General features: G+C 49.6%; 1 protein-coding gene and 1 pseudogene across 2 annotated transcripts; one reads left to right on the top strand and one right to left on the bottom strand.

Moving 5' to 3' along the window:
• Window positions 1-1,786: 1,786 nt before the first annotated feature.
• Window positions 1,787-5,148, top strand: LOC136551855 (protein DEEPER ROOTING 1-like). Of its 2 annotated transcripts, XM_066543398.1 has the most exons (6): window positions 1,787-2,011; window positions 2,100-2,181; window positions 3,821-4,308; window positions 4,409-4,583; window positions 4,688-4,743; window positions 4,854-5,148. In XM_066543398.1, the coding sequence occupies exons 1-5, from the start codon at window positions 2,006-2,008 to the stop codon at window positions 4,705-4,707; spliced, it is 771 nt and encodes a 256-aa protein (XP_066399495.1). In that variant the 5' UTR covers window positions 1,787-2,005; the 3' UTR covers window positions 4,708-4,743; window positions 4,854-5,148. The 2 variants fall into 2 exon arrangements, 1 of the variants encoding a protein (XP_066399495.1); XR_010782678.1 differs by lacking the exon at window positions 4,854-5,148 and having other exon boundaries at window positions 4,389-4,583; window positions 4,688-4,738.
• Window positions 5,149-5,763: 615 nt separating this feature from the next.
• Window positions 5,764-19,058, bottom strand: part of LOC136551854 (heat shock 70 kDa protein, mitochondrial-like) — a 33,618-nt pseudogene continuing 20,323 nt past the window's right edge.

The following is a 19,058-nucleotide window of genomic DNA, read 5'->3' as shown; positions in this document are numbered from 1 at the left end:
CCAAGAGATTTTAAAACACACTCCCAATCTTAACTTTTTGGCAAGATAGAAAGTGCCAGATTTTGATCAATTATGGACTCACTACAGATGCAATTTCTAGAAGCACTGATACTTGTGATACGAAATAAATATAACTAGATTAATTATCTGATATATTTTAATAGTATATCTATTTGACGTATAATGTTTTTTTTATAAATGTGGTTAAACAATGATTATGTGAGTTTTTAGACATTTGTATCTCTATTCTTTTGGAACCAACTGGTATTGACAATGCCTACAAGCAGGTAACCCTGGAGGCTAAGCACATGGAAAAACAGCAACTACTACTACTACTACTTAAACTCATGCCACTAGCCGCCACGCCATAGCTCTGGCTCACCACGAGAATCTCGGCGTTTGTTTGGTTGGTGACTCAAACGAGGCTGCCACACTTTTTTACAGCACAGACCTCGCCACAGGGTGTGGCGTCCAAAAACCACGCCACCGCCACAACTCGCCGCACTTTAGGTGTGATTATATGTGACCGTGATCTAAACAACCTTCATGTGATTTTGAAAAAGAAGATAAGAGATGAGAGAGTGTTTGACCGAGGACATAATAACTGGAATTTCATTTTTTAGAGATGAGTTTAAAAAAGGGGGAGATTATTAGAACGACGTTTAGACAAATATATTGGAAAGGCTAAAACAACGGTGACGTTTGGCAGCGGCGGAGCACGTGGCATCCGCACCGGTAGGTTTCCCTTCGTCCACGAGCTTCTCCGGACAGGCCTATGTGATTACTCGCGTCGCCAAGGCTGGTCGGCACACGTAAGGACAGACGCAACGGCCGGATCGGAGCGGACGTCGATCGCGACGTACAGAACCTTGCCATCGCCGTCGTGGACGTGCAGAGTGCAGGCGCGCGCACGCACGCGTCCCCCATACACAGGCTTTCCACGAAGGGCCGCGTGGCCCATGCCCGGGGCGCCGGGGCCTGGATGAGGCGAGGCATGGCAGGCTGCTGTTGGTCGCCAGTGCCGCGGCCGGCGACCTTGCACGCCCGCCTGGCGGCCGCTGTTCGGAGACGTGACGGCGAGCAGAGACGACGAGCGACTACACCGCCTGGATGCGACGGGTGAATGGTGGATCGATAGCAGTATCGCACCGGCTGCGGCTGAGAAGATGGGATACCGGCAGCGCTGCTGTTTTGCCCCTACCACAGCACAGCAGCGCAGCACCTTGCTAGTCGATCGATACCAAGTTGGTGAAAGAAAGAAAGAAAAGAGAGAGAGAGAAGAAATGATCGTCAAGGTTGGGATGATCCGCCGCGGTACGTACGCCTGCAGGGCCGTAAGCGCCCTCGTGCTGCTAACCCCTTTGCTTAGTGCCGAGATTAAGGAATAAACACGTGGTTTGGCACACAGGCGTCGGGGCCCGACCAGGCGCGATGGGATCCGTTGCGGCGCGGTCGTGACAATTGTGCGCAACTTGCCCTCGGCCCTCGGCCCTCGGCCCTCGATCGCGCGCGCGCGCCCACACCACACCCTTTTCATTCGCTCCATGTGGGGCAGTGGACATGCAGCTTCGGGCTTCATAATAATTAATTAACCAGTAGTAGTAGTTTCTTGGTTAGATTCAGTGCTAGTAGTATCTCACCTCACCTCAACGTGACTTGCCACGTGAGGTAGCAGCAGCAGCAGTAGCTATCACGCCGGCCATGCCAGCTGCGGCCGAACGCTTCAAAACGAGCCTCGGAACTTGAGCACAGCCAAATAGCTAGCTCCGGTGCTCCACCTCCACCAATAAGCTAAGCTACTACTCGGTTCTGTGCGCCAATCCTATATCGCCGATTGCCGCCACCGAAGAAACCCTTGCACCTTGCTTGCCTATATCTGCCGCTGCCGGCGGGCCGGCTCTCACTCTCAGCTAGGGCGTTCCACTCCTGCTAGGCTGATCCCTCATCCCATTCCAACGACGTGTGCTGCTGCCGTGGTGGTCTCCACTCTCCAGTTCTTAAGGATATGAAGGTGTGAAATTAAAGGCATATGTCATTAGCAGAGTCCTTGTTTGTTCTTCGATCGTTCCTGACGGCGAATTCCCTCTCTTCTCCCGCAGATTTTCAGTTGGGTAGCCAACAAGATCGGCGGGAAGCAAGAACCAAAGCGATCTGCCGCAAATTCTTCCGCACCGGCTTATCGTAAGCCTACTTTGCAAATATATATTTCACTTCCTTCGCTTGAAAATTCTTTCATAGCTTTCTTTGTCGGAGAGAAATTCCTTTTGATGTCTGCAATCTTTATTTAGCGCACATACGCCGCTTCAGGTTTTTATTTGAAGTATTCTAGCTTGCATAGCAGATTCAACTTTCTTTTTTCTCTCATGAATATCTCTCCTTCGTATCAACTTCTTGATCTCTCTATTTCCTTGCATGAATGCATATAAATAGCTTTGATTAGTGTATCCTCTTGATTAGTTTTCTTGCATGGTTGATGCGCTTTAAAATGCCCGTTTCGGAGGTGAATGTTTTTTTCCCAAAATTTTCCCTTCCTTGCTTTACGGTCTGCTTGGTGCGGCTCTCGCACGGCTCCCGGCTCTGTGTCCGGTGGCGCAGCCACACAAAATGGTGCTAACAGGAGGAGCACTTCTAGCGTTGAATCGGTGAGAAGGAGGTGTGTTTTTTTTATGGCAGGTAAAGCCACAAATTGGGACCATAGATTTAACGAGTGCAAGTGAATAAGATGATCGGGGACTTTGAGTCTGCTTCTTCCTTTCACCGTTCTACTTCAACAACAGCGATTTAAAATTACCAAAACTAGTGCAAATTGGGGCTTTGACCCTTAACGAGTGCAAGTGAATAAGATGATCGGGGACTTTGAGTCTGCTTCTTCCTTTCACCGTTCTACTTCAGTACTCTATTCTTCTTTTCATGATCTATAGTTCTATATGCTTCTCGGAAAGGTGATTATTGTTAGCAAGTTCTTTTGAGTTGCCTTTTCGAAGGAAATGAAAAGGAAAAGATAATGTACTCAACTCGAAGTCCTGTCATAGTTCTTTTTCCGGCAATGCTGGTGTTCATTTTGCTGATCACGTATCAGTTTCGATGGTTCAGTCATACTCCTATCTGTCAACAGTCAACACTGTGGGTTCTGATATGTTCACAAATATGTTCCAATAATAATATGCTAAGGAAATATATAGCAGTTGATATATGCATGAGCGCTAGTGCGCTACAGTACATGCCATTATGTTTGTTCTTTTCCTTCATTTTCTTTGCATCTACTTTCTGATTTTCTATAATTCAAAACCTTTCTTTCATCCCCTAGTACGAGAAAGAGGTGAGGTTTACCTCGGATGGTTCCGTACTAATGATACAAAATTGTCGACTTGAGTTACATTTCTAACACAGAATGCTTACCTCGGATGGTTCCCTACTAAGGGATCATATCTGAAGGCCAGTGGTTCATTTCTTTGTTCTTTATTATTCTTAGAAAGGCCAGATGGTACGGTGGTAAACATCTTCGGATGCTGCTATGTGATTGGGTGATAACCAGCATGATATTCGGGTTGAAACATCGTGGTGTGGAGTAAGCATGGGCAAACATGTTTCTCATCAGTGATAGGCTAACGAAAACAGGGCAAACATGTTTCCAATCAGTGATGGGCTAACGAAAACAACAGCGATTTGATTTTCGAAAAACAACAACAGCGATTTAAAATTACCAAAACTAGTGGTCCATGTTCCAATTTATGCTAATATATTCACGTAGGACCATAGATTTTTTTTTTTGTTTCTGTGTACTGATTTGGCAAACTAATTTACTTCTAATAATGCGCAGGTGGCAACGTATCAGAAAGTCGCAACGATGAGTTCAGTGATTGGCCCCAATCATTGCTTGCAATTGGGACATTTGGAAACAAGCAGCTCGAGGAAGAAGTAGCAGAGAGCTCTTCAGCGAATGTTCAGGCGACGCAAGATCCCGCCAAGTTTACAGAGGAGGAAGTAGACAATATACGAAGAGAATTCGAGGTGCTCCTGCAAGGCAATGGTCAAGCAGAAGCTCAGGGCTCCTGTGAAGATGAACAGGTAGCTTCGAAAGAACATGACGGTGAAGATAACAACGAGAAGCAGCGCAGGGACAGGGAGCAATTGATGAACAGGGAGATGATCATAAGCAAAGCGAGAGAAATAGTAGGGAAGAAAAAGAGTGCTAAGCTCAAGCCAAGATCGATGGCTTCGCTCCTTAGATTACTCGCGTGCAAGGGCGGGTTTACCACCCCGGTTCTGGAACCAAGGAACTCTTTCCCCCAATCAAGAATGGAGAAGGTACAGCCAATTTCTTCTTTAAATTTGTAGTAGTAGCTTACCAGTCACTGCGCCTTATTTGCATCTCGTTCACATACTAGCTATGTGGTTATCGCTGCAGCTGCTCAAGGCAATCCTGCAGAAGAAAATACACCCACAGAATTCCAACACGGTAGCAACCAGGAGGCACTTGGACTGGAAGCTAGACGAGAAAGAGATCAATGAATGCCTTGAGGATGCGCTGCGTGATCTTGATGACGATGATGGCGCAAAGTGGGTCAAAACTGATTCAGACTGTAAGTACTATACTAATTCGCTAGCGAAATTCCATGACAGTCATGCGCATCACATTTCTTTTACACATGGGACTCAATTTATGTCCTTTTTCTTGCCTTTTCAGTTATTGTGCTTGAAATGTAAAGGCGCGTGTGGTTATGTTTGTTTCTTTTAGGCCAGGTATGCACTTGTCTTCTGAACCATAGAGCTTTCAGGTTTATATTAGCGCATCATCGATCTTTCATTTGATCGGTTGTCCTGGTTGCCTGATTGGTTTATTGGATGCTCAGGTTCCGAAGGTCTTGGCGGGGGCTTGGTGCATTCACGACGCGATATATATGATATATAGAAGGAATTATGGGATAATGTAAGCATGAAGCTATCATGTACCATCTGTAATTTGGATTATGATGATCCTATTCCATGTCTGCTTCTCTTGGCTATGAGATTGTCAAGAAGGCATCCGATTTTTTTCAGAGTGCCGTTGGCCGTTGACATTCCTAGCTACTCCTATTCCTCTTTGTATCCTTTCTCTGAAATCTTCTGCCGACATGACATGTTCAATTTCAAGGCTCGACCAAAGTTCATTTGTATCCTTCTCTGAAATCTTCTGCCGACATGTTCAATTCCATCAAGGCTCGACCAAAGTTCAGAGCAGCCACGCTCGTGCTTGCGTGATTGGGAAAGCACGGCGCACCGAACCGGCCCTGCTTGCAGATCTTCCGATCGCCAAGAGCATGTTCCTTGGCTCTACGTTCCTTGGACTCGTGCGCGGACGCGGCTTCCGTCTGGCGAGATTCCTCGGTTCCTCTCCGCCGTCTCTCCGGCCATGCCTAGCGGTCGTCCGGGTCTCCGGGATGACTTTTCTACGGCTGCGTTCCGACGGCCATGGACATATCACTGGATGCCGCGGTTCAGCGACGGCCTCCTCTCTCGGTTACAGACTTACAGGGGGGGAGAGACAGGCGTCACGTCCGGGTCCGGGGCTGGCGCGGGAGTCCACTGCCAGCCACCGTTTCACAAGATCGCGGTTCACGAGCCACACGTCAGAAAACAAGCAGCCTAACGAAAACCCATGAGATACGAGAGAATGTTATTCAGCCTGCACAGGTTACATCTCGTCCGGGCTATCTTGCGTCCTCAAAAGAATATATAGCTAATTCTAAATGCGACACTGCTGTTTCTTCTTTCGCAGCCTCCTCACTTCTTAACCTCCTCGTACTCGGCCTCAGGAGCCTGGTAACCACCACCCTGACATCCTCCTGATTGTGAACCACCTGCATGTGAGGATCAGCAACTTAGGATGGGAAAGGAGGAGCAGAGGAAGAACAGTAAGCAGTTCGGAGGACATGATTGAAATTAACAGAATGTTTGATACAATTTTTGTTCGTCCTTCTCTCTCTCTTGCCTTGGATACATATACTAGTGTCTACGCCGCTCACAGAGAATCTGCATACTTCTGGTTGGGCCGCCGGATCCGCTTGGGCCGACCGGAGCTTGGCGAGCCATGAGGTGGGCCTGAAGGAGTCGTCGTGGTACCAGGCCCAGCAGGGAGTGGGTGCTGACATTCCCCCGGTCTTTGGAGCTGGCATGTCCCCAGGCCGACGCCCTGGGAAACTGCTGACGCAGGGCGTCGAGGGGTTCCCAGGTGGCGAGCTCGATCGGTGCGTGTGACCACTGGATGAGGCCTTGTTCCACCGAGCGGTCACCAGCTGACCAGCGACATTGAAGAACACGCACAGGGACCTGCAGTGGTGCAAAATCAGAAGGCAGAACTGGAGCTACATGTTGTGATCCTAGGGAGAGCTTGAGCTGGGACACGTGGAACATAGGATGAACAACTGCCCCTGGTGGAAGCTCCAACTTATATGCCACTGGACCAATCTTTGACAGAATCTTGAAAGGTCCGAAGAATTTGAACGCCAACTTGTTACAGGAACGTCGTGCAATGGAGGACTGAACATACGGCTACAGTTTCAAATACACCTGGGCGCCCACTGGAAAAGAGCGTTCATAACGGCCTTTGTCCACTTGCCTTTTCATCCGTAGCTGAGCATGTTCCAAATGTTACTTGATGGTGGACTGCATGAGCTCGCGGTCTGTCAGCTAGGTCTGCAGATCTGGAACCGGAGCCAAGGAGGCAACATCTATTCCGAAGTGTGGAGGAGGATACCCATAGAGAACCTCAAACGGTGTTCGGCCCAGAGCTGAATGTGTAGAGGTGTTGTACCAAAAGGTGGCAAGCGACAACCAGCTGCTCCATTTGGATGGGCATGCATGAGAAAAACAACGGAGGAAAGTCTCTAGAACCTGATTTACTCGCTCAGTTTGGCCATCGGTCTGCGGATGGTAGGCTGAGCTGAGGCGGAGTGTTGTACCAGCCAACTTGAATAGTGATAGCCAAAACTGACTGGTGAAGATACGATCCCGGTCCGAAATGATAGACTTGGGTAAGCCGTACAAGTGGTAAATATGTTCAAAGAATACCTTGGCCACTGTTGCTGCCGTGAACGGGTGACGGAGCGGTATGAAATGCGCAAACTTAGAGTATTTATCAACCACCACTAAGATTGCATTTGCAGTTCCAGAGGTCGGCAGGCCTTCGATGAAGTCCATCGACACCATCTCCCATGATTCCGAGGGAACAGGCAATGGTTGGAGGAGCCCTGGATACTTGGCACGGTCAGGCTTCGCCTGTAAACATGTAGAACAGGACTACACAAACTGCCAGACGTCCTTCTTGAGTTGCGGCCAAAAGAAGATGTGTTTGATGCGCTGGTAAGTAGCAGGTGCTCCGGAGTGCCCCTGACTGGTTCAGCATGAAAAGCCTGGAGAACCAACTGTTGAACCTCCTTGTTGGTGCCCAGCCAAACACGGCCTTTGTGGCAAATGACACCGGCAAGCAAGGAGAATGGGCCTGTAGAGTCCTGCTGTACTGCCAAGCGTTGTAACAGTTCCATGACACGAGGATCTGTCTGGTACCCAGCGACAACTTGCTCCAACCATTGATGCTTGATAGAAGATATAGACAGGAGTTGTTTTGGGTGTTGGCGACGAGAGAGCGCATCGGCCACACCATTCTCATTGCCTTTGCGGTATAGAATCTTGTACTGAAGCCCGAGAAGCCGAGAAAACACTTTCTGTTGCCATGCGGTATGAAGCCGCTGCTCATTAAGATGTGTGAGGCTCTGATGATCGGTGTGGATGAAGAACTCTACTTGGAGCAGGTAATGACGCTAGGCATCAACAGCCATGAGAATCGCCAGATACTCCTTTTCATAGACCGTCAGGCCTCGGTTTGTGGGGCTTAGTGGCTTACTGATGAAGGCAAGTGGATGACCGCGTTGCAGAAGGACTGCTCCAATTCCTGTACCAGAAGCGTCGGTCTCAATGTGAAATGGAATGGAGAAGTCCGGTAGAGCTAGTACTGGTGCAGTAGACAATGCATTCTTTAGAAGTTGAAATGCTGAAGCATGAACTGAGGTCCAGACGAACAGACGATCCTTCTTCAGAAGTTCTGTGAGTGGTTTTGCCATGATCCCAAAGTTCTTGACAAATTTGCGGTAATATCCGGCCAGCCCCAGAAAGCCACGCAGTTCCTTAACTGATTGTGGAGTTGGCCAGTCCATAATGGCCTGAACCTTAGAAGGATCGGTGGACAGACCATCAGCACTCACCACATGACCAAGGTATGAGATAGTTTGCAGAGCAAATTTGCACTTGGATAATTTAAGCTTCCACTAGTCAGCCCATAACCAAGAGAGGACCTGACATAAATGGTGAACATGCTCTTCAAGTGTTCTGCTGTACACCAAAATGTCATCAAAGAGGACCAAAGCAAAATGTCGCAATCCAGGTGCCAAAGTGACATTCATGGCACCTTGAAATGTGCCCGGCGCGCCAGTGAGTCCAAAAGCCATCACACAGAATTCATACTGCCCCACATGAGTCTGAAATGCAGGTTTATGTTCTTCGCTTGCTTTCAGGAGGATTTGGTGGAAACCAGCGCGGAGGTCTAGAGTGGAAAACCACCGGGCGCCAGACAGTTCGTCCATCAGTTGGTCAAAGATGGGCACCGGGTACTTGGACTCACGAGTAATGGCGTTGAGCTGGCGAAAATCAACACAAAAATGGAAGGTGCTGTCCTTCTTCTTGACAAGCAACACAGGCGAAGAGAACGCGCTGGAACTTGGACGGATCAGGCCCTGTGACAGCATATCCTAAACCTGCCGCTCGATTTCATCCTTGAGTTTCGGCGGGTATCGGTATGGTCTGATGAACACTGGCTGTGGGGGTATTAACCCCTATACCCCTACGGCTAAGCTTGGGCCGGTCCGGATCGGTGGGTCCGGTCCACCAAAAGACGACGCGTGGCCCGACCAACCTATTCGGAGTCCCGCGCAAGGAGTCAAGGCAGATTTGGCGCTCAGGCAAGATCCTGGTCGGTTAGAATAGGAATCCTTATCCGACCACGTATAGCAATTGTAACTGGCTAGGATTAGTTTCCAGATCTGTAACCTTGCCCCCCTAACTATATAAGGCGGGCAGGGGACCCCTCTAAAAAACATCTCTCATTGACATACAGCAATACAAATCAGACGCAAGACGTATGTATTACGCCTTCTTGGCGGCCGAACCTAGATAAAACCTCGTGTCTGTCTTGCGTCACCATCTTGTTTGTGGCTTGCACATCTGTCTGCCGACAATCTACTACCTTGGGCATACCCCTAGGTAGACTGCCGACCATATTTCGTCGACAGTGGCACGCCAGGTAGGGGGTGTGCGTACTGCTCTCCAAGCAAACAAGATGGTCATCATCTCCGGCTCCATGGCTACGCCGAACGGCCTCACGTTCACCATTGGCCAGATCACCTGGATCACCGGCTCCGACAACTTCATCGCCATGACCCCAGAGGAGGCGTGGATTCAGTCTGCGCCGATCACTGCTTCACCTGCATCGGCTACGGCTCCGACCACGGTGGATACGGCTCCGACCACGATGGATATGGCTCCGACCACGATGGATACGGCTCTGACCACGATGGATCTGGCTCCGACCATGGTACATCTGGCTCCGACCATGCCTGCATCACCTTCAGCCACGCCGATAACTCGTCATCCGCTTCCCCGCTACAAAGGGAAGCAGATCGACAACACCGACCTGCTCGACTCCATCGATCGGGTCGGCACCAAACTCGCTGAAGCCCTAGCTCTGGTAAGTATGTTTCAAAGTCAACCTAATGAGCAGGTAACCGCTCCCCACAACAGATCTACCCGACCAGCTCGGACCAGTCGTCCTGCATGACTTGGTACATATCTCGTGGTCACATCTACTCCTGAAGGGCGCTCTGCTCGTCGCCGGCCAGCCTTCGCGACGGGTCTCTGGCTCTCTGAGTATGAAGCCTCAATGGAGAACCACTAGGTCCAGCCCTACGGCCTGTGAAACGCTGCCTCCAACTACGCATATAACCTACAACGTCGCTTGGATCTGTGTTTTATGCACCGACCTCGGCCGAAGCCACGCAACTTTGTCAACATGATCCGGATTGAAGATTATCAAGAAGGATCCGTCCACACAGTCCAAGAGGGCGACTCCAGCTCCTCGTCTGGCATCGCATCTAATGCATCTGTCCACACCGAGCTTTAGCATCACAAAGATGAAGGCGTTAAGTACGATCTGGATATCCTAGACCACGCCCCGGGGTTCTCACAATTCCTGTCTTTCCCGCCAAGACAAGGGGATTTGATCCATGTTGTCAGCAATGATGAACCGCCAGTAGTTGGCAAAACAGAACAAGAAAGGACTGCATGTGAAGCACGCAATATTGACTGGTTTAATCGCCGACAAATCAAAGCTGAAGCAGACTAGGAGGCACGACGCATAAGGGTCCAGCCACATGACCTCAATGATGCTTTCGACAGGGTGGGCGACAAACAGGTCTTCAGGGCTCCAAGTGCCAATGTAGCCGTTGCCATGGCGACAATGCAACGGCTACCCAACACCCCGGAAACCCAAGCAGTTCGCGATGAAATACAAGCCTATCTGACGGCTGCTATGGCCTAGACCGCGGAAATTGTAAACCAAGCTCAGGCTCCATCCGTCTCAGTCGAGTCAAGCCATAGCCGCCAGCACTCAAGTCGCTCATAGCCACTCAACCAACGTGGCTCGCGCAACAATGACCCATCAGACAACCATCAAGGCGGAAACGGTGGCCAGGATGACAACCGCCGCGACGTCTGGGATGATAACCACCGGGACAATCGCGACAATCGCCACGATAACCACGGTCGCAGGGCTAATCCAGATGGCAATCGAGATCGCCACGATGGCAATAATGATCTCCGCCATTACCTCGGTGGACGCGATCTGCATGCTCGCATCAACCAAAGAGCCGGCGATCGAGCATCCCACAAAAGTTATCACCGTATGGAATATGACACTACCCATGGCCCGCCGGGTTTGAAGCAGTTTACTCCACACCTTTGCCAAGTCATATGGCCCAAGAATTTCAAGCTCGAGAAACTTCAGAAGTACAATGGCAAGGAAAACCCCAAATTATGGGTCATGCTCTATGAGACTGCATGCAGATCAGCCATGGCTGACGAGCTCATCATGTCTAACTATTTCCCAGTCGCTGTTGGCCATGCAGGTCACCAATGGCTGGTCAGCTTGCCGATGAACTACTTTGACTCTTGGTAGGAGCTCAAGCAAGCCTTCATCGACAACTTCATTGCAACTTGCGAGCAATCAGGAAACAAATACGATCTGCAACGGATTCGAGATCGGAAAGACGAGCCACTGCGCGAGTACGTCCGGCGTTTCTCAGAGATGCGCATCAAGGTCCCATCAATCTCCGACAACAAAGCAATCGAGGCTTTCATCACTGGCCTCCGCTTCCATGATGCCCTAAGGGACAAGCTCCTCCGCAAGAGACCTAAATCGGTTACAGCACTCCTAGCCACCGCTAAGAAATAAGCGGACACCGACGATGCTAAAAAGATAATTATTGAAGAAGCAGTAAGGGTTCCACGCTCCGACCACCCCCCACACCGCGATGACTACCGCACCAACTGTGGTCGGAACGACAATTTTGACCGCCGCAACCAACGCAACGACTCCCGCGACCACCGCAACCAACGTAATCAGCGACGTAACCGCCGTGACGATTACAGGAGCAAGCGTGCTTGGGAAGACGACGGTGAGGTCAACACCGTTAAAAAGGGTGGCGGACGTCGTAACTATGAAGACGACTATGCCAAAGCATTGAAAGGGCCCTGCCAGCTCCATCCTAAGTCAAACCATACCATGGAGAATTGCCGCGTTCTCAAGTCTATCTACATGCATCAATAGGCTCTAGATACATCCGACAAGCCTAACGACGTAGTGGAACAGCGCAATGAGGATAACGACAACGACAATGTGGACCCTTGTCACAAGTACGTCAAGCCAACCAATCGCGTACACACCATCATCGGAGGCAAAGTGTCCATCGAGACCAAACGAGAACGCAAGCTGCTCGCCCGCACGTGCTTGAATGTGGCCAACACCAACAACCTCCTCACCGATCTGCGGCTCCCTCCGTGGTCTCACCGCGAAATCTCCTTTAGCAGAAAGGACCAATGGGCCGCAATACCTAAGCCAGGGCGTTTTCCCCTGGTCCTCGATCCTTGTATCAACAAGGTTCAGTTCGACAGAGTACTAATCGATGGCGGCAGCTCCATCGATATACTATTCAAGAACAGTCTGCCCACCCTGAAGATAGCTCAGGCAGACCTCAAGCCGTACGAGGCATAGTTTTGGGGTGTTCTCCCCGGACAGAGCTCTACACCTCTCGGACAGATCACGCTACCTGTGCAGTTTGGGACCCCGGACCACTTTCGCACCGACTACGTCAACTTTGTGGTCGCTGACTTCGATGGTACCCACCATGCTATTTTTGGTCGACCGTCGCTCACCAAGTTCATGGCCATACCTCATTACAGGTATCTGGTGCTCAAGATGCCTACCGAGGAAGGAGTTCTAACCCTCCGAGGCAACGTGTACGCAGCCTATACCTACGAAGACGACAGTTTCAAAATAGCAGAGGCTCATGACCTCTCTATTCGCATGGCTAAGACCATGCTCAACGCCAAGAAGACCTCGATCGACCACCTAGAGATCCCGGAGCTTGAGGCTCCACGCAAGAACATCAAGTCCAAGGAGCACAAGGTGATCCAGCTGGTCAACGGTGATCCTAGCAAAACGGCCCTTATCGGGGCCAACCTAGATCCCAAATAGGAAGACGCGCTCGTCAGGTTCTTGAGGTGCAACGTGGATGTGTTCGCATGGAAACCTGCTGACATGCCCGGTGTACCTCGAAGCTTGATCGAGCACTCCTTGAATGTCAACGGCAAGGCCAAACCTATCAAGCAGAAGCTACGACGGTTCACTCGTGACAAAAAGGAGGCGATTAGGGTAGAAGTTACACGGCTTTTGGCAGCCGGATTTATCAAAGAAGTGTATCATCTAGAGTGGTTAGCCAACCCGGTTCTTATACACAAAAAGAATAATGAATGAAGAATGTGTGTTGATTACACTGATCTCAACAAACACTGCCCTAAGGACCCCTTCGGCTTACCTCGTATAAACGAGGTCGTAGATTCAACCGCCGGTTGCGAGCTGCTCTCCTTTCTCGATTGCTACTCTGGTTATCACCAGATCGCTCTCAAAAAGGATGACCAGATCAAGACATCTTTTATCACGCCCTTTGGCACCTACTGCTACACGACCATGTCGTTCAGGCTCAAGAACACCGGGGCTACCTACCAACGCGCTATACAAGCTTGCCTCAAAGACGAGATAAAAGACGACCTCATCGAGGCTTATGTTGATGATATAGTTGTCAAAACCAAGAAAGCATATACCCTTGTTGACAACCTAGAACACAACCTTTGCAGCCCTTAACACATTCCAGTGGAAGTTAAACACAAAGAAGTGCATCTTTGGTGTTCCTTCTGGCATATTACTCGGCAACATCGTCAGTCACGATGGCATACGCCCTAACCCAGAGAAAGTCAAAGCCATCTTGGACATGAAGCCGCCCAAAAAGGTGAAGGATGTTCAGAAGCTTACCGGATGCATGGCCGCCCTCAGCCGTTTCATATCAAGATTAGGTGAAAAAGGATTACCGTTCTTTAAACTACTCAAAGCATCTGAAAAGTTTGAGTGGTCGGAGGAAGCAGACGCTGCCTTCACACAGCTGAAACGATACCTTACGTCACCTCTGGTCCTCACAGCTCCGAGAGAAGATGAAACACTCTTGCTTTACATTGCGGCTACTAATCGAGTGGTCTCCACAGCCATGGTGGTCGAGCGAGACGAGCCCGGCCACGTCTACAAGGTACAGCGACCAATCTATTTCATTAGTGAGGTACTCAATGAGTCCAAGACCAGGTACCCATAGATTCAGAAGTTGATCTACGCCATACTGATAACATCCCGAAAGTTGAAACACTACTTCGACAGATATCGTGTGGTGGTCATGACAGAGTACCCTCTGCGAGACATCATTAGCAACAAGGATGCGAACGGGCGCATCATCAAATGGGCAATGGAGCTATGCCCCTTTTCCTTAGAGTTTGCAAGCCGCACTACAATCAAGTCTCAGGCACTCGTCGATTTCATCGTCGAGTGGACAGACTTAATCACGCCTATCTCTCCCGGATCAGACGAGTATTGGACGATGTACTTTGATGGCTCTCTCAACATCGACGGTGCGGGAGCAGGAGTCCTTTTCGTGTTACCATCCAAGGAGCAGCTCCGGTACGTCCTTAGGATTTATTTCCCAGCATCTAATAATGCCGCTGAGTATGAAGCATGCCTACATGGTTTGCGCATTGCGGTTGAGCTTGGCGTTAAACATCTCTATGTCTATGGAGACTCTGCTCTGGTCATCAACCAACTCAACAAGGACTGGGACACAACCAGCGAAAAGATGGATGCATACTGCAAATCGATTAGAAAGCTAGAAGGCAAGTTCTATGGCATCGAGTACATACACGTGGTCTGGGACAAGAATCAAGCAGCAGATGCACTGTCAAAGTTAGGATCATCCCGAGCAAAAATCCCACATGGCGTATTCATCCAAGACCTACTCACGCCTTCCATCGAAGAGGAAGATTCCATGGTAGACAAGCCTCCAGACCAGCAATTGGTGGCTACGGTTCCAGCGTCAAGCACCGCCAAGCCACCTCCGACCACTCATGAGCCCAACTGGAGAATACCTTTCATCAAGTACCTAACAGATGGCAGTGGTTACACTGATCGGATAGAAAATGAGCGCCTAATGCGTCGCAGTAAGCAGTACCTGCTCGTCGATGGCAAGCTATGGCGCAAGAACGCAAAAGAGGAAATCTTGATGAAGTATATAACCCAGGAGGATGGCAAACATCTCCTAGACCAAATCCACTCTGGCTCCTGCGGCAACTATGTGGCCTCAAGAATGCTAGTCAGTAAGGCTTTCCGAGCAGGGTTCTATTGGCCGTCAGCAGTAGCCGACGCCGAGAAGCTAGTCCGCCACTATGAGGGTTGACAGTTCTTCGCCAAGAGAATCCACATACCAGCACATGAGATCCAGACAATACCAGCTTCCTGGCCTTTCGCATGCTAGGGACTAGATATGATCGGGCCCTTCAAACTGGCTCCAGGGAAATTTACATGCGTCTTTGTGCTGATCGACAAATTTTCTAAGTGGATAGAATACATGCCTTTGATACAGACATCCTCAGAAAAGGCTGTCACGTTCCTCGACTAGGTCATCCATCGTTTCAGCATACCCAACAGCATCATCACCGATCTGGGTACTCAGTTCACCAGGAACGCTTTTTGGGACTTCTGTGATGAAAGGAGCATAGTAGTAAAATACGTCTCGGTGGCGCACCCTAGAGCTAATAGACAAGTCAAGCGAGCAAATGGCATGATCTTGGACACGTTGAAGAAGAGGATGTATAGAGAAAATGACAAAGCTCCCAGAAGATGGCTCAAAGAGTTACCAGCCGTGGTCTAGGGCCTCAGAACTTAGCCCAGTCGTAACACTGGCGTCTCGCCATACTTTATGGTTTACGGCGCTGAGACAGTCCTCCCTGTAGATATAGCTTTCAGATTAACATGGGTAGAGAACTTTGATGAAGGCAAGGCCAATAAAGTACGGGAGCTAGAAGTGAATAGCGTAGAAGAGAAGCGGCTCGATTCTTGTGTATGTACGGCCAAATATCTTGCTGTTTTGCGTAGGTACTACAACAAGAATGTTAAAGAGCGGTTCTTTATGGTCGGGGACCTGGTCCTGAAGTGGAAGACGAACTAAGCTGGTGTCCATAAACTCGCAACCCCATGGGAGGGGCCCTTCATGATCAAGGAAGTCACATGACCAACGTCTTACAAGTTAGCTCACCTGGACGGTATGGACGTACCAAACTCGTGGCATATCGACAAGCTTAGACGTTTCTATGCTTAACTACTGGATATGTACCCCTCTTGTACTTTCGATTTACTTCAATAAAGCTATTATGATTTCTCCGACCACTCTAATGTGTCACTTCGAATTTTATGGTTATTCTAACTTAGCCAGTAAAAGCCGACCACCACTCCTTCTATGGTTTTCAGAGCAGGACCTGTCTCCGGTTCCTCCCAACACGTGCATGGAATCCGCTCTCTACGTTATGGGTGATTTGTAGGTCCTCCTTGGTTTGACTTGTCCGCATCTACGTGTGCACAGGTCATGCACCTCACACTCCGACCACATGGCAAACTAGGGCCGCACAAACTTTTCGGGATGATGTGTCGAGCAAAATGGTACAACTAAACAGAACGTTAACATGTTCTCACTTAGTTACACCAACATAAGTTTCAAGCTTAAATACGTTTTATACAAAGCAAACAAGCTTATAATGATATACAGTTACGTTATTACAAGCTTGCCTGAAGAGGCCCAAGTTTACAATAACACAACTATGTCCTCCTTCTACAGCTCTAAGCCTATTACATTGGCTGGTCGGGGCATGCGGCACCTACTGCTCGCTCCTTCCGATATCCTACTCGAGTCTTGGGAACTCTTATGCTAGTCGAGCTGAAGGGGATGGCCCTACCGATGCCTGGCTGGTCGAGACCACAGGCTTCGTCGGTTGGCTTGCAACTGATGGCGTTTCTAGCTGACTTGTTGATGGCGTACCCTGTACAGGTGTTGTCCCACCTCCACACAGGTTAATGTCGCCAATTATCTTTGACGATAGGTCCAGCTAGGCCATCCGAAGCTCCTCCGCCTTGTCTGGGTCTACCTCCTTCGGGTATCCAGCCTTCAAGCGCTTGAGATCAATCAGGGGGTAGTGGGCACGCACCATGCTTAGCACATGGGCACCCGTGTACTCACCCATCTCCTTCACGAACTCTTGGAACCATCCCCATGCTTGTCTGCATCTCTCGACTAGTCCTAGCTAGGGCGTCCTTGGCTCTTCCTCTGTGAGCACCGGGTCGATAAGGTCGAGGATGGGCAAAATGCCAGTTGCCACTTCCTGGCATCGGTTCTTCCATGTGTCCCGATCCTCGGTGGCCTCGAGGCATCGTGCTTTCCAGCCGTCACGCTCTTTCATCATGGCTTCTAGATGCCTCTTGGCATTGACTTTTAAAACTGCACACCGTACAAGACATCAAATGTAACGGCACGACAAGATAAGGCGGGCAACAAAATGAGAAAGGTGGTCTGGAATACTTACTTTTCAGTTCCTCCTTCATCTTGGTGGTGTGGTCCTGGAGTTGAGACTGGTTGCGCGCCAGTTTCTCGTTGTCCTCCTTCAGGCGACCACACTCTGTGGTCATGCGGCTATTCTCCTCTTGGACTCACATACAGTTGAGCGACATTTATTTAGACCTTGCTACAAGGCTCATATTTCGCCTTCCAGCAAGCTCGGGGACTAAGTGGGCACACTTCACCTTGCGGTGAATGTGTTTATTTAATCGACCCCTATGCTTTGACTGATTGTAAGGATTACTATCGTGCTCGGGGACTGTCCCGACCACTGCTCAGAGATCGTTCTCCTCGGCTACATGTGATTTGTACTCACATCCAGTTCAAAGACATTTATTTAGACCTTGCTACAAGGCTCATACTTCGCCTTCCAGCAAGCTCGGGGACTACATCGGTACGATGCACCTGCCGGTGCATCTCGTATTGCTTATACGACAATTGGGTTCTCAACTTAACTGGGAATTTTTTTAGACCCTGGCACCACGTGCCTACGTCACCTACTACCAGGCTCGGGGACTAAGTGGGCACACTTCACCTTGCGGTGAATGTGTTTGTTTTTCGACCCCTACGCCTCTGATGATCAAGGACGCTACGCTTCAAGACGCACTTACATTTCTTTTCAGAAATACAAGTGGGCACACTTCCTAGGACGGAAATCTTTTTCTTTTTTCTTAAGAGCACCATACATTCTTCGGACAACCTACTTCTCCAATGACAACGGTGGTCAGAGATGTCAAGGACTCAAGCCTTACTTGTCGGAGAAGGTTAAAATGACGTTTTGCAGCATAATACATGGTGCTCGGGGACTAGCTGTGGGGGTATTAACCCCTATACCCCTATGGCTAAGCTTGGGCCGGCCCGGATCGGTGGGTCCGGTCCACCAAAAGACGACGCGTGGCTTGGCCAACCTGTTCGAAGTCCCGCGCAAGGAGTCAAGGCCGATTTGGCGATCAGGCAAGATCCTGGTCGGTTAGAATAGGAATCCTTATCCGGCCACATATGGCAATTGTAACTGGCTAGGATTAGTTTCCAAATCTATAACCTTGCCCCCCGGACTATATAAGGCGGGCAGGGAACCCCTCTAAAAAACATCTCTCATTGACATACAACAATACAAATCAGACGCAGGACATAGGTATTACGCCTTCTTGGCGACCGGACCTGGATAAAACCTCGTGTCTGTCTTGCATCACCGTCTTGTTTGTGGCTTGCGCATCTGTCTACCGACAATCTACTACCTTGGGCATACCCCTAGGTAGACTACCAACCATATTTCGTCGACACTGGCTGTGCCCCATCAATCAATGGAATCTCGTGATCACAGGCCCTTGATGGAGGAAGAGATGTAGGAGCCTGGAACAGATCCTGAAATTGATCTAGTACTGCCTGGATGGGAACCGGCATGGACTAAAGAGGGGCTGGACTATTTTCCTCTGGGACTGGATCAATGTGCTGTAAGAGCTGAAGAGGCCCATCTGGGCGAGAGCCCTACAACAGCTTGAACTGACCACCATAGGGAACCAGAAGTTGTTTGAGGCGCCAATCAATGAGCATAGGACTATGATCTTCGAGCCAATCCATACCAATCACCACATCAAAGTTTGCCAACGGTAATGTTCTGAATTCAGAGTAAAATGTACAGCCATCAACCGTCCATGGTACCTGATGTAGCAGAGATGTGCTCATGAGCCATCCACCACCGGCAACTTCCACTGA

Source organism: Miscanthus floridulus, chromosome 4 (assembly GCF_019320115.1).
Source record: "Miscanthus floridulus cultivar M001 chromosome 4, ASM1932011v1, whole genome shotgun sequence".
In the NCBI taxonomy this organism is placed as follows: domain Eukaryota; kingdom Viridiplantae; phylum Streptophyta; class Magnoliopsida; order Poales; family Poaceae; genus Miscanthus; species Miscanthus floridulus.
Note: the sequence above shows the minus strand (reverse complement) of the source record. Positions and strands in the feature narration are given on the sequence as shown.